We start from the raw sequence: 16,180 nt of genomic DNA, 5'->3' as shown, positions 1-16,180 counted from the left end.
TATGTTAGACTAGTGATACCCGCACGGCTTTGCCCGTAATAGAAAAATCAAAAGGTCTTTTGGTTCGCCTGTATATTTACAAATAATGTATGGTGAATTTTCTCGCCAGTTGGCTTGTAGCCATCTTACGGTTCCACGTTATTATACTTTCGTATCTCGCCAATTGGCTTGTGCCCATGTTACGGTTCCACGTTATGATAATTTCGTAATTTAGTCGTCCATCTTATGATATTTTTTTTTCTTAAAATTGGAACAGAAAAAGAACCACATCGAATTTTCGAAAAATCGCTTCGAGGTGCACACCCCCATGCTACATACTAACTGTGTGCCAAATTTCATGAAAATTAGCCGAACGGTTTAGGTGCTATGCGCTTCACAGACATCCTACAGACATCCAGACATCCTCCGGACAGAGAGGACAAGGAAGAAGAAAAGAAAAGAAGAAAGATAAAGAAGTAAAGAAAAGAAAGGTAATTTTCAGAACAAATTCTTTCCCATTTTATTAAATTTCTGTGAAAAATGGGCATAAAATTGGAATAGAAAAAGAACAAAATCGAATTTTCGAAAAATCGCTTCAAGGTGCACACCCCCATGCTACATACTAACTTTGCGCCAACTTTCCTAAAAATCGGCCGATCGGTCTAGGCGCTATGCGCGTCACAGACATCCAGACATCCTACAGACATCCAGACATCCAGACATCCTCCGGACAGAGAGACTTTCAGCTTTATTATTAGTAAAGAATATTGTGTTGAGGGCAGGAAAACGTGGGAGAACACCGTTCCCCTTCAAGTATTTTGCTTAAATTGCAAAAAAAAAAAAAAAAAAAAAAAAAAAAAAAAAAAAAAAAAAAAAAAAAAAAAAAAAAAAAAAAAAGCAAATGCAAATGCAATGTAAATTGGTTTTGAACCACCTTTTCTTTGTATGAATTATCTTAAAACATATTTTCCCAATTACATCACTGGTTTACAAATTGTTCTAATTCTATGGAAATCTTGTCCGGTTTTTTTTTTTTTTTGTTATTTATTGAACACGTTTTCTTATTTTTGTTCTGAACTGCAAATTAACAGTCTACGTACAATAATCGATTCAGTCTTTAGTGCATCACTGCCTAGTTATATGTCAAATTTTGTGTTAAAGATAAGAGTTAAATGGTGTTATTTATTTTAACTATTATGTTCGTGCAAAGAAGATAGTGGATGGGAAGTCAACTTCCCACGTCTTCAGAAAGAGTTAAGACCCAGGCAACCGTTTGGATTTTTTTTTTTTTTTTTAAACCGAGGATTGAGCTAGTACAACTTCCAAGACCTAGCAAGAAAACCAAAAATCATGTCCCCAAATTCACGCTCCCCTATCCATCACTTGGACCAATTAATGGAAACAAACGTGAAAAGTTGAGAAAACTAAGAAATGGTATATTATTTAAATTTATACAAAATAAAACAGTTTTTAATACAAAATATGCCAACTCCACACGTCTTTTTTAACTTTTGGACATGATTGGGCATGGAATCTACCATTATTTTACAGTCCTTTATAATATTTGTGTCGTTGTACCAGACATTAATTAGCGCAATGATTAGTTTGTCCATAGTTGAAAAATGCAATAGGCAATTCTTGCATATAGACTAAAGACTCTCGATTGTTTTCATGTTAGCAAAGTCAACAAGCTATTCCATATTGTCTTAATTTCGTTCTCAAACATGAATTTCTTGACCAGTTTGGACGTATGGCAAAGGAATAAATCCAGCTGGAAAATTTCTTCTGGGTATCGTTTTTTCAACTCTAGTAAAACTTTTTTTTTTCTAGAATATATTGCTCAGAAAGCATAAGACCCTTAACATGCTGCAAAGAGTCAGTCCCATTGTAACCAAACCAACCAGGGTGTTTTACACAAATTGGATAACAAAGATTTGCAACATTAAGAGAGAAATTCAATCGAGAACGAGGGGAGATTTATTATTATTATTATCATTATTATTTTCACAGCATGTTCATGAAAGATACCTCCATTCTGGACTGTTTGGCCAGAAAATTATATTTTAGTGAAAATATTATGTTTTATCATTTATTGAATGGGTCTTTTTCATGAATAAGATACAAAACACGAAAACTGTACAAACAAGATTCCCCAATTTTCTCCAAGTTCTCTTTTAAAGATACAAAATCTTGGAGGAAAACCTAAGCTTTGGCAGCCTTGGTTTATACAAATGTCTCTTCTGATCATATAGAGTAAAGAAATTACATAGAGAGGCCCCGCTATACTAAGAAATTGAAGCCAGAAGTTGCACCGCTGTATCCCAAGATCCTTAGCTTCTTGCTAAATATTTCGAGATACATTTTTATTCAAAGCATTCCATTACTGAATCTCAATTGGTTGTTAATTTAAACTTAGATATTCTTGCAAGTTGATGAAGCCGTTTTTGAAATTGCATATTAAAACATGAATTAAAATTTAAACCAATCCGCGAACTATTTTATTCGGTCTCTTTGAGAAATTGGTGAAAGCTATTCTCGAAAAGCGATCATGTTATCAGTACCCCGCCCATCATTGCACCGCTGTATCCCATAATTCCGGCTTCAATTTCATCTCCTTTTTAAAATAGACGGGGCCTCTCTCTCTCAAATTTCTTTACTCTATGCTTCTGACAAAGATTCAGGATAACCTTGACAGTAGAATTGGTAAGAAAAAGTATAAAAGAGGCAGAGAAGTAGGAGGTATGGAGGAATTTAGCTTCCGATGAAACCGTGCTGTTGTTCTGTAGTCCAATGTGAACTAGAAGATTAAAGTTTTCTTAGGCATCTGAAGCAACTTTGAAGTAATTTTAGTAGATCTTAAAAATTCAGATCAATCGTAAAACCTTAAATTGACGCATGCTTTGCAAAGAGATCAATATTTTGGAATTCAAAAATACTACCTCTAACACATAAAATCCATAACCTTCAGATTCCAAAGATAAGTTTTTATTGTTCTATAATCACATTCAAGAGAATCTCACCTGAGTGATAACATTATCTGTGTTCTAAGTTTACAGAAAATTTTTGATTTACTCTATGTGTAGAAGCTGTACGAAACAGTTAACAAAGCAAAATGTCGGACACAGATTTTGACATTGTGTGTGCTAAAATCGACGAGGAAAGGGAATATTTAAACACAGTTAGTCAAGATATATGGACAAAGCCTGAACTCCAGTATAAGGAATTTCACGCTCATGCAGTTTTAACTGCAGCGCTCACTAAATATGGATTTTCTGTGGAAAAACATTATTTTATGCCCACGGCGTTTAAGGGGGAGTATGTTTCTAAACGTGGTGAGTTGCATATAGATTTTTATGAAAAAAATAATGAAGACGGTTGATATTTTTTGATTTAAGTATGTGGAATCCATCGAATTGAAATAGTGATATCCCATGACAACGAATTCAAGGACCGCAAATTTTGCCCGTTTAACGGGAATTTAGTTGTAATTGAATTAAAGTCATCTAATGAAAATTAAAACAGGACTGAACATTTATTTCGTTGTCACTGGATTTCGACGTAATTTCCTTGCAATTTTTATAACTAATTTTATTCTGAATTATCAGTAATTGTAGCTATGCTTTATCATTCTGTAATCATAGTCAAAATACTAAGCTGACGCTGAGAGAACCGCATAGACATATACATGAGATTAAAATTTTCTTCATGCATTTTGTTGTTTGTTTTTGTTTTTACAATTAATTATATTTCTGAAATCTTGGTTGTACTAGTGCTTGTAATTGCACCCTTGCCGGCACTTATGGCAATAAACATGAGAGTAGTTTTCGTGATATATTTTATATCTTTTAAAGTATTTTGTAGTTAGTTTCTTCTTTATGAATTAATTTTGTTCTTAAAAGCTAGAGGGTGAAAATGCACCTCCTTGCACCTAATTGCCGGCACTCATATACATAAACATGGCTTTCATATTTTGCGTGATGAACTTTGTAGTTCGAGCATTGTTCATTGTTTAAAATTAATTCATTTAATTTTTTTCCTGCATTTTTGCAAGGTATGTTACTGGCAGAAATTAGGCCTATTATTAGCTGCCTATTATTTTCGAAAAAAAGTTTCGACTTTTTTAACGGTAGAGAAAGAGTGTCTGCTGTTAGATTTGTGTGTTCCAATTTTTACTAAATTTACCGTCTCTATGCTTCATATTCTTTGCATTCCGATCAAGAATACTTTGATTTTGTTGATGCAATTACATTTTCAGCAGGCGGAGCTACCATTGCCGTTCTTCTTGAATATGACGCCTTGCCTGAGATAGGTCATGCGTGTGGCCACAATCTCATAGCTGAATCTGGTCTAGCGGCTGCTATAGGAATCAAAACTGCAATGGAAAATGATCCGAAACTTGCAGGAAAGGTAAGACGTTACAACTCGGGTCTGATTATTGAATAAGTCAACTTCATGGCCTTTGCTTTTTAGGAGTCCCTCTTAAATGGGTAAAGCTGTGTTCGCCAATGGCTAAAACTGTAAGATTTGACTACTACTAAGGTTTTTTTTTCAATTTTAAAGACTATTTCTAGTATATGTTTGGTTCGCACTAAAATAAAATAACTATACGATTTTTTGTTTTTAAGACGCAAAAATTGCAGTTGATTTAAATAATTTCATAACTAAGTTAACTCAATAATTAGCCAATAAAACTATAAATTAAAAATTGAGAAAAAAAGAAATATATGAGGAGTATTAAGCTAGCTATTAGTACAAAGATGTATGCAGCGTATTTCTTCAACACTGAGCTTTAATTTAAATTGTATTGGCTGCTTTAGAATTAACTTAACAATATAAAGATATGAAGGTCGACTGCAATTTTTGAGTGCTTTTATTTTAGAAATCATAAAATTATTTTAGTTCATTCCTTTTTTTTGTGGATCAAGCTTATAGAAATATTATTTAGAATTAAAAAAACGTTTTTCATATTTTACTTTAAGATGTTTTCGATTTGAAATTTATTTGAAGTAAACTTTTTGAAGTTTAAAAATATTATTTACTTCTCACCTAAACTTATTTATAAAAAAAACAAAAACAGAATTGACTTTCGTTTTGACATGTCGTCGACACCATGTTAAACTAATGATTGTGAAAATTGGCACTTTTGAGGAGAGCCGATCCAATATTTTATTTTCCTCCTGACGCGTTTAGTTATTTTCAATGTTTTAACTTTTACAGATAACTTTAAGAGTACAACTATCGTTTGAAAAAGTTATAACCAACAGGTAGCTCTTTTTGAGTATACGGCAAACCATCAAATTAGAAAAACGCGATTCGCGATTTTTCATATTCGTTATTTGAGCATAGTGCCAAAAATATGAGGCTGTGAGAAGCAAAGTGATGTAAGTAGCAAAATTAAAATTTTGTTGATAACCAGTGGAAATGGTAGTTACCTCTAGGTACATCTCCTCTGCTTTGGGGCAAGAGATGCTACTAGCACCCCTGGTGGGTGCTGCTATGCAGCATGATTTAAGGGGGAGGGGTGGCGGAATCCAATGAGAGCCTATCTAGGATCTGAACTTTAAACGCGTTTTTAAGAAACTTTATAAACAGTAATCTTTGCTTCTCACTGTCTCAAATGCCGTCCATATGTGTTCCGTTTTAACCTGCAAGACCTTTATTTTCGCAATCGTTAATCCTAGATGTATACTTCCAATTGCAAAGATGTTCAAAATCAGATGCAGAGTTAAGATACTAAAAGTTTGAAGCAAGAATGAAAATGAGTAAAAAAAAAAATACTGAAATTTAAGGTTTTATACGAGCCCCAGGTCGCCTAACTTATATTTAGGGAAATAATCTCCATTGAAAAATAACTCCAACACAGAAGGTTTGACATTAGGTCGACCAATATTCACCGAGATATGAAACGCAGCATTTTGTGACTTACGCCACTTTTCACTCGCCTGTCAATAACACCTTTTGGGGGAAAATATAGCGGTTAATAAGTGTTTAAAATTATATATCTGCATAGAGTGTGTTTTTTCAAATTGTTCGAGGTTTTGTAGAGTGCTTTTGTGTAACACGGCATAACATTTGCATTTATTTTTGAATAGCAGTAAAAAATATAAATACCTTGTTTTTCTTACTTTGACGACATGTCATTCTTCTGATACATATCTTCTTCGATAAGTTCCAATCTCATCTTCTCTATGGTCCCTTAAAACTTTGAACTCGAATATCTCCTTGAGTGTTGGTCGCACAAATGTCAAGTTTTTTGTGTCAGTAATAGTTTTCAATGGAGATGATTTCTCTAAACATTAGTTAGGGGACCTAGGGCCCGTGTAAAAAGTTAATTTTTGTATTTTTTGACTCATTTTTACTTTTGCTTCAAACTTTCAATATCTTAACTCTGCATCTGATTTTGAACATTTTTGCAATTGGAAGTATACATCCAGGACTAACGGTTGCGAAAATAAAGGTCTTGCAGCTTAAAACGGAACACCCTGTATAAATGTATTGCGCATAAAGAGAGAATAACCGTATACTTACTACTATCTGCTCAAAATAATGCGACTTTTTATGCTCGAATGTAAAAGCAATTTTGTGCAAAAACAGACATTTTTGCGCATATATTTTTATCTTATTCCAATAATTTTAAACTTTGGCTTTTAATTGTGATATATTCAAATATAAGAAATTATCATCCATAATAATATGAAGTATCAATTCTCTAAAAAAAAATGGTTGTTGAAAAATAATGAATTGTTTATGTTTCGGGAGTGACCATACAGCCACGTCCACACCACATATGAATTCTTGGTTTTAAAGCACAAGAAAACTTTTTAGAAAGTTGATACTTCATATTATGATGCATAATGGTTCCTTATGTTTGAACATATCACAATAAAAGCCAACGTTTAAAATTACGGGAGTAAAATGAGTATATGCGCAAAAATGTATCATTTTTGCATATGGATTGAGCAAGGTAAATTTTTGACCTTATCCTGACAGCGTGAAAAGCGAGGTAGTTCAGAGGAGGTATTTGTTAAATTCAGGTAGTAATGCGAACCGATGCTTTCATTTATCTCTACTCTCAAGTGCCTGTTCATTGCATTTCTTTTTTATTAATGTCCTCTGATATAGACGCATCGGGCTCAACTGATGATCTGAGAATTTCTTTTTTTTTGCACTATGCCTAGTTGGGCAATCTATGTAGTCCTAAAACTTCACTTAAAAGTAAAGGATTATCAAATTTTTCTCATCTTGCATAATTTTCTACTTAGATTTCCTGTCTTTCAAATGATTCTATTATGGCAACATGAAAAAATACTTAACCATTGCTCCCGAGCCCATTGCCACATGTTCAATTAGTGCTTATGTCGTGAAGTAGGGAAGAAAAGTATCAGAACTTTTAATGTTACCCATACAAAAAATCAATAATTTTTTTAAAAATCAATAATTTTCACTGTCTATTCAACTTTAAAGCTCTTACCTTTGCGTTTCATTCCAAATTTGTCGTCTACTTAAAGAATCATATCAAATAAATTTTTGAATGAATTCTGAATCTTTGAAAATTTTTTGTTATTCTCTCGCAGTTAGTAGTGTTTGGAACACCTGCTGAAGAAGGTGGTGGTGGTAAGATTCGTTTAATAGAGCTGGGTGCCTTCGAAGGTGTTGATGCAGCCATGATGGTTCACCCTGCTAAGAATACAGCAGCTTCTCCTAACATGCTAAGTATAATTCGGGTAAGAGATTTAAGCAATTTAATTAATGCACAAAAGTGGAAAACATCATTATTGCATACATTAATAAGGAATTAAAAGTTTTAAAATTCTCCTGAAATGAATAAAACGTAATAAAAAAAAGGAAAGAAACGGAATAGTAAGGGCACAGATTTTAAGTATGGGAAAAAACCCCCCTAGAACTATAACTTCCATTAAAAAAATATATTTAACAATCAAAGCTATCTAAACTAATGGACGATTATGTTTGACTTGTTTTTTGGAATGGTCATAATTATTTTCGGAATGTTAGATACTGTAAAAGCACTAATTTCCGCGATTTTTACAAGCTCGTTGCAATCGCAAAAATTTTAGCCCTGCGAAATATTTGTTTTTTCAGCTTTCGGCTTCGTTCAAATAATATTCGCCAAGGTATCAGCTCACAAAATCATCGTTGTTTTCACTTTTACGAAAATTATGGCTCACGAAAATAACAATGTTTTACAGTAATGCATGTTTCAATCACATTAAAAAGATAAAATCTGTACTTCTTTATTGAAACACTAAGTACTTCTTGAATTTGTGACATTAAATATGACTTAATCCAATAAATAAATCGAATAAAAACCTGCAAAACTTAATATACCACTATTCGAGCTTTTTTGAATTTTATTTATCCTCGCAGACATTCTTCTTTTCCCAAAACATTTCCAATTTAAAAATTTAATGAATCTAACACTTTTTTTTCTAATTTTTAGGAATGATGAAAAAAGTTCTAGCATTTAAAACGATAATGTAATTTTTCCATTTAAACGGTTTTAGGAGCTCAATATTTTTTCCTACTGGAGATGGAAGTGTAACGAGGATATAAAACGTTGTGTGGTACGTTGTTTTCCAAAAGATGGTGCCAATTTCCTGGCGGCGAGGGATGGTAATTTTACTACACTTGGTACATTGTACACAAGTAAGCACTCAAAAAATATAATAATTAATAATATTAAGCACCATCTTTAGTAGCCAGCGTACTGGAACTATTTTGTGAGGCCACTTAGAGGTCGACATGAAAGAAATCATCGTAACGAATATGAAACCACATCATGATGCCTTGCTGAACCACAGCATCGGTTCTGAACTGCTGATCTCCCAAATGTCTCTTTTAATGTCCAAAGAGATGGAAATCACTTGGTGCCAGGTCGAGACTGTAAGGAAGGTGGTCTAATGCCTCCCAACCTTATCACACTTCTTGTTTAATTAGCGGGACATGTTTCCGTCAACAGACATTTGTCCTGTTAGTGGACCGTGAGCTCCACCCACCAGTACAGTTTGAAAGCTTTGATCATCTTCGTTATCTTCAGTATGATTTTTATTCACGCAGTTAGTCTGCACAGCAGTCAGAGTTCTTCTTACAGTTCTTTTTGAAACACCCTCGCACATCAACGAATGCTTTGGCGATGAATTTTTATTTCCTATTCGTGTAAAAAGATGCTGTTACTAAATAAAATTTAAATTGCTTGACAGGCTTTCTTTTTAAAAAAATTCCTATAATATAATCAGAAAATAAATCTAAACTATTTTTACTCATAAAAGAACATAATGCTTGAACTGCAAACTTTATTTGCGAAAAATGTTTCAAACCAGCATTTTTGAAAATAATAATGTCAGTATAATTATAATAATAATGGCAATATAAATATAATAATAATAATGGCAGTAAAAAAATTACCTGTAACTTTAAAAAACCCGTATTTTTGAGTACTACGTGAAGACTGAAAAATTGCAAGAGAGCAAAGAATTTATTTTGCAACAATAATCTCTTGGTTTAGTATTTACATCTATCACCTTGAAATGTTTAAAAAATATATTCTTAATTTAGAAAAAAAATGCATTAAAAATCCATTTTTGAAGAAAAGTTTAAACTTCAGGTTTCGTTTGGAAGAGCTAAATATTTGTTTATTGGAATAACAGTTTTTTCGTGCATAGGGGAATCTGCAGGGGCAACTTTTTTTTATCAACTTGAAATCTGAAATTTGGAAAAAAAAGTTTTTTTTTGAGTACACCCTACTCTACTGGTCCTTCTCGAAGCGTATCTCCAAAAGTAAACTACCTGTTGCAAAAACGTTTTTGGATGGACAGTAACATTATGATTAAATGAGCATGGAATAACAGTTTGCGTGTGATACATTTCACTCCGAAGACATATTAACTTTCTTTTTTTTTTAAATAGAATAACTTATTTTGTATTCATAATACTTTAAAATACAATTACCCCAAATATGATGATTTTTAACCCTGGTATCTTCTCACGATTTTTTTTACGACCTTTCTTTTGATTTGCAGTGCCACTTAGAATATAAAGGAAAAGAAGCCCACGCGGCAGCCTACCCTTGGGAAGGAAAAAATGCCTTGGATGCAGCAGTAGCTTGTTACAACAATATTTCCCTGCTTAGACAGCAAATAAAACCAGCTTGTAGAATTCACGGTAAGGTTTTTGTACTTTCTAACAGCAAAGCAGCATAGTACACTTTATAAAATGTTGCTATCTGATTGAAATTAAGGAGCTGTGCGAGCATTTTCATTGCATTAATAAGGTTTCTTAAAATGATGGAAACTCTGTAACATTGCAATGAAAAAAAATATGCTGAAATAGTCTATATGTTTACAGAGTAGTTCAAGACTTCCCCATTGAATTAACAAATTATTTCTTGGATCCATAATTGAATTGAAATATGCTTTATATAAATATGTGTACAAATGCATGGACGTAGCCAGGATTCCTTTATTGGACGGAGCACGACACGATTCTGGTTTTTAGAGTGGAAATCAAAGGTGCTCCAATAGGAAGGTCAGGATCTCCGAGCACGTATGGCAAAGGGTTTAAGATACTTGAAATATGTCACATATGAACTCCTTTGCATTGCAAAATCAAATTTTCATGGTTCAGCTATAAATTTTCCACAACTTCTACATTAGTTACATAAAATCTTTGTGAATATTTAATTATGAAATTCAATTAAAAGGTACGCTGGGATTAAAAGAAAGTATGTTTTAATCCTATAAGAACAGAACAAGTTTTTTCAACAAAAGCCTTTGAAACTGGGAGGAGGACCAAAAAGAGAAATAAATAATTGATGTTTGGGGGGGGGGGGGGACGCATTGCAATCTAAAGAACTCTTCTTACTTATAATGTGAGTGTTTTTACTAGCAAGAAACCAATTAAATCCCACCCCACTAAAATATAACACTACAGGTTTATAATATATATGTTGCGATAATTTAAAACTCAAAAATAATTTCCATGAATACTTATTTTTAAGAGCATTTTATTATTTCTTTTAAATTAGCTAAAAGTGAAATGCGCCAAATGAGGCAAACCTAAGGTTTAGGGCCTAGTATCTCGCTCATTTACGATACAATTGGCTCACATTTTACAGATTCATCAAATAGACTCGTAAAAAGTTGTAAAACCATTATTTGATCAACATTGAAGTTTAAATTATGTTTATCAGCAGTTAAACAAAAAAAAAAAAAAAGTTGGATTGCTCAATACAAATAAAAGTTGCTCAATACAAAAACCGTGCAAAAACTTTGATTTTTTCCTTTCTGAACTTGTTCAAATATAAGTTTAGCAAAGGTTTGTTTCTCTGTAATAACTTACTTTTTGCATTAGTCTATTTTTCACAGTAGATTTCAACTTATCCTTAAAAGCAATGCTACAAGATTTTTTTATGATTTCAGGCATCATCACAAAAGGCGGTGTAGCCCCAAATATCATTCCAGGAGACACAAAAATGGAGCTTTACGTAAGGGCCCCCACTAAAGGAGAACTTAAAGGACTTCAAAAGAGGGTCGAAGCATGCATCAAAAGTGCGGCAAGTGCCACTGGGTGCGAAGCTTCTTTCTTGTTCGACGAGTCTAACAGTTATGAGAACCTCATGACGAACAAAATAATGGCAGACATATTTACTGTATATGGAGAACGTTTAGGTTTGTATTTTTTGCTTGAAACTAGTTGATAAGATTTAGTAAGGAATGCAACTATTCTGAACTGAAAGCAAATCTGATTGGTTTGAAAAAAAAAGTGCTATCTAAAAACGCTTGAAACCGATAATCGATTATTAAACAAGAAATTGAGATCATGTTTTATTGAGTACGGCAATTTAAGATCAGAATTGAAATACTTTTATTTACAGGGGAGGTGACTCTAAATTGTGTAGTTCTGATAGTTTCTTACTTTCTGTGAATGTAGTGCATTAGCATTGAGTTTGCGATTCTTTCTTGCTAACGTTCTTTCTGGTCCTCTTCAAAACTCAGTTACATATTTTCCAAACACTCTGTATAGACGAAAAGTTTGTATCACCCTGGATTGTGTTTCGGAAAAGGAATGATACAAATTCTAACTTAGAATTTCTTTTTAAAAAATGTTCAAGGCGGAAAGTGCGTGTAGCAATAATAATCATAGTAATAATAATAATAATAATAATAACAATAATAATAATAATAATAATAATAATAACGATAATAATAAGAAATTCTTTTAATACAAAACAATAAATTTAAATTGTAGCCAAACTTGATTAATAAATGTGGATTAAGTTTTACCGTCAACTTCCTGTTCTGATAACTTTATAAAACAGTTTACTTTACGAGTTGACTATTTAAAATAAAACGTGAAAGAAAAAAGAATCCAAATATATGTAGGCTAAACTATTGCTGTGAAAAAAAATGTTTGAGTTAGTTTAATCACAAAACTCGTTTAAATGCTAAAGAGGAAATTTTATATTTTTTTTCCTACCAATTTTCTTTTAAACCCTTGTTGTTTGTACGTATTAAAAGTTATTCAGGTGTTCATGTTAGCAAACCGCGTTAAAAACACGTAGAAGAACGATAATGTAAGTTGGCCACACCAGCACTCACAAGATTTTATGATGGGGTTGTTTGCCTCGTCCATTCCTTCTATGTAATAATTTGTAAATGTTTTTCACGCAAGATTTTGCTAAATAATTTTAGTATAAATTTATGGTTCTTAGTTTAAATTTCTCGCCATATTTTTGATATTTTTGGACTTATACTTAAGATCCTGCATAAATATTTTAGCAGGATTTTAGCGAATAATAGTTATTCGGCGTAACTTTGAGACACATTCTTCCCATATTAAACTGCCGCATTATTATTTTCATAGTGTTATAGTATTTTATGGGGGAAACAACGGAAGAAATACTCCTAAGCTATTGCATAGTTATCCAAAGTTGAGACATAATTCATTTAAAATAAATTATCAGCTTGGTTCTGAGATATCCTTTTATTTAAAGAAACTTTATTCATGTTAGAAATGGGACGCAAAATCAATTATTTAAAAAAAAAGTTGTGCAACTTTAATGCATGAAAGGGACATTTCTAAATGTTTTAAGAGCTCTCCCTTTGTACTTCGCAATATCAGAATATTTCTCTCATTTCTAATATAACTTCCAAACAGGGGATTCAAAATTATTCAGTGATGCAATTTGCTGTGCGCAATACTACCATTTTGTTTAGTGAATAATACAAAACATATTTCATAACCTTGCCGGTTGAAAAAAAATGTTATTATCAAACGTTTTTTTTTTTTTTTTTTTTTTTTTTTTTGAGCAATCACAGTGCTTATTGTTCTCACTTGACTGTTTTGATTTCCTATGATTTTAGTCCCCCCCCCCGCCTCCCTCTACAGCACCACCGTCGACCGGCCTCACGATGCTGCTCCTCTAGCGAGTGTCCATATTCTACACACACACACACACACACGCATACATACATACACACCTACACACACCTACACACATATCCATACTCATGCTTGCACACAGACACACACGCGTACATACACACACCTACCTACACACACACAAACATGCACGTCTACACACACATACACACATACCCACACAAACACACACGCCTGCATATACACACATACACTCGTGATTGCGAAAAACATAATTTGAATTTAAGATGTCAAAATTCAAATTATTATTATTTTTTTTTTCAGGAGTTGATTTTGACGGAGATAGAAAAATGGATAAACAAGCAGGCTCTACAGATATGGGGAACGTATCTCATACCTTGCCTTCGATTCATCCCTTTTTTAGCATCACAGACAAATACACTAATCACACGAAGGAGTTTACCGAAGCTTCTGGATCGCCAAATGCTCAAGAGATAACTCTCACCATGGGCAAAACCATGGCCCTGACAGCCCTGAAGATCATGAGGAACCCAGAGATACAAGAAGAGATAACAAAGCAGTTCCAGAGGGACTTGGAAAATGACTTAAAAATCGACTAAGATCACGCAAATTAATTGTAGATGTAATCGTTAACAATAATTTCTAATTCAGTATCGAAAACATTTGAGAATGCCGTACGGATAAACTTAGCACTATTAATTGAATGACACATTTACAATAATGGTCATGCAACACGCGACCTGAATTTTTCTATTGAAGTCCTTATTAAATTTCAAAATTTAAAAAGATTCTTTTGAAATATAAAAAATAAATTGAAATAATAAAGTATTTGTTAAGTTTGGTTTTTCTGAAAAGAATATTTTTGCCTGTGTTCTCGTTTTCACGATCATACCTGGCGTTCAAAATTTTCAGATTTGGGCAATTATCCCTAGATTTACAGGATGGCTTTTAGTCGAATACACTATATGACCAAAAGGATTGGTACACTTTCAAAAATTCGAATTTTTAAGGATTTCTCTAAAAATAAAAGATCAATTGCTTTGTAATATTTGTCACATAACAGGTATGCTCCAGCTGTCAATTTCCAATAAAAATTGTATCACCCTTGCATTTCGGGGGTCAATAACAAAATGAGGAAAACAAAAATGTTTTTCGGTCATCATTCATCGTAAATAGCTCAGAATAAGCTGTAAATTTCAGAAGTTGTTTAGCTCATTATGTACAGTTATTTTTCATACTTTTGAGAAGGTATCACTGATATTCACGAGAATACAAGCATTTTTTTCCAAACTACTAATTTTATTTGAAGGTTTTTGGCTCATAACACGCTAAGTTTTTCATCAAGCTTACGAAACTTTCAAAAAACTTGACAGCATACTAGAGAAGCATAATACTAAAATGTGAAATAAAAATGTTTAAAATTTGATAAAATATGGACATTTAAAGCAATTAATTTATCACTGCGCATGCGCAAAATATAGCAATTTATAACTTTCATCATCTAATACCCAACTAACTTCAACTCACAAAATTCCAGTTAAATATTTTAAAAATTCAGAAAGTAATCAGCAAACTAATGAGCCGAATTTGAATAATTCTTGGACAGGCTACGAATCGTGATGGATCGTTCACAAATAAGCTGTTTTTATCATGAATTCACACTGAACGATTGCAAGCAAGTATTAAACTTGCGAACGACCCCTCACGGTACGGCGCCTACCCAAGAATTATTGAAATTCGGCTCATTAGATCGCTGATAACTTTCTGAATTTTTAAAATGTTGAACTGGAATTTTTTTGTGAGTTGAAGAAGTTAGTTGGGTATTAGATGATGAAAGTTATAAATTGCTATATTTTGCGCATGCGCAATGATAAATTAATTGCTTTAAATGTCCATATTTTATCAAATTTTAAACATTTTTATTTCACATTTTAGTATTATGCTTCTCTTGTATGCTGTCAAGTTATTTGAAAGTTTCGTAAGCTTGATGAAAAACTTTGCGTGTTATGAGCTAAAAACCTTCAAATAAAATTTGTAGTTTTGGAAGAAATGCTTATATTTTCGTGAATATCAGTGATACCTTCTCAAACGTATGAAAAATGATTGTACTTAGTAAGGTAAACAATTTCTGAAATTTACAGCTTATTCTCAACTATTTACGATGAATGATGACCAAAAAAATTTTTGTTTTCTTCAATTCGTTACTGACCCCCTAAACGCAAGGGTGATAGACTTTTTATTGCAAAATGACAGCTGAAGCATACTTTTTATGCGACAAAAGTTTCAAAGCAATTGGTCTTATATTTCTTGAGAAGTCCTTAAAAATGTGAATTTTTGAAAGTGTCCCAATACTTTTAGTGTACATGGTATATAACACGAAAATAAACCGTTCAACAATTACAGTCAGAATACTATACATTGTCTTCGGCAACAGTTGAGGGCGTATTCCTGGTAGCAGAAACAGCGCGACGCTGCGATGTCCGTCGCAAATTTTTGAGGAGGTCTGCAGACTATTTCTGAATTTGAAATATATATATATATCTCTTTCACTTTTTGCACGAATTTCCCAAATTTAAATATAAAAATACAGTTCAAAGTGAAACAGAAAATAAGTTAAAAAAAAAAAAAAGCAAAAAGGTTCCAAAATCTAAGCACGGTTCTCAGTCGCTAAGTGGTCAAAAAGTACTTGCTCACGCAGCCCCCTGTACTTTAGTTTTCTATTTTGTTTTGAAGCTGTTTAGCCTTTGTTTTACACGTAATTTTTCAATTTAGCATTTTATTT

The 16,180-nt window shown here is 32.7% G+C and overlaps 1 protein-coding gene across 2 annotated transcripts; it reads left to right on the top strand.

Moving 5' to 3' along the window:
• Positions 1–3,073: 3,073 nt before the first annotated feature.
• On the top strand, positions 3,074–14,240 carry LOC129221153 (peptidase M20 domain-containing protein 2-like). 2 transcript variants are annotated; one of them, XM_054855599.1, is made up of 6 exons: positions 3,074–3,311; positions 4,238–4,386; positions 7,554–7,703; positions 10,017–10,158; positions 11,415–11,663; positions 13,702–14,240. In XM_054855599.1, the coding sequence occupies exons 1-6, from the start codon at positions 3,092–3,094 to the stop codon at positions 13,995–13,997; spliced, it is 1,206 nt and encodes a 401-aa protein (XP_054711574.1). In that variant the 5' UTR covers positions 3,074–3,091; the 3' UTR covers positions 13,998–14,240. The 2 variants fall into 2 exon arrangements, with proteins under 2 accessions (XP_054711574.1, XP_054711573.1); XM_054855598.1 differs by having other exon boundaries at positions 4,235–4,386.
• The last annotated feature ends 1,940 nt before the right edge of the window (positions 14,241–16,180 follow it).

This window comes from Uloborus diversus, chromosome 4, assembly GCF_026930045.1.
Source record: "Uloborus diversus isolate 005 chromosome 4, Udiv.v.3.1, whole genome shotgun sequence".
Lineage (NCBI taxonomy): Eukaryota > Metazoa > Arthropoda > Arachnida > Araneae > Uloboridae > Uloborus > Uloborus diversus.
This window is presented reverse-complemented; position numbering and strand designations above follow the sequence as displayed.

Excerpts from the sequence above, each read along its gene's own strand:
- LOC129221153 (XM_054855598.1), top strand. The coding sequence starts at position 3,092 with ATGTCGGACACAGATTTTGACATTGTGTGTGCTAAAATCGACGAGGAA. Across the intron at positions 4,387-7,553 it reads ATCCGAAACTTGCAGGAAAG|TTAGTAGTGTTTGGAACACC; the intron begins GTAAGACGTTAC and ends ATTCTCTCGCAG. Across the intron at positions 10,159-11,414 it reads ACCAGCTTGTAGAATTCACG|GCATCATCACAAAAGGCGGT; the intron begins GTAAGGTTTTTG and ends TTATGATTTCAG.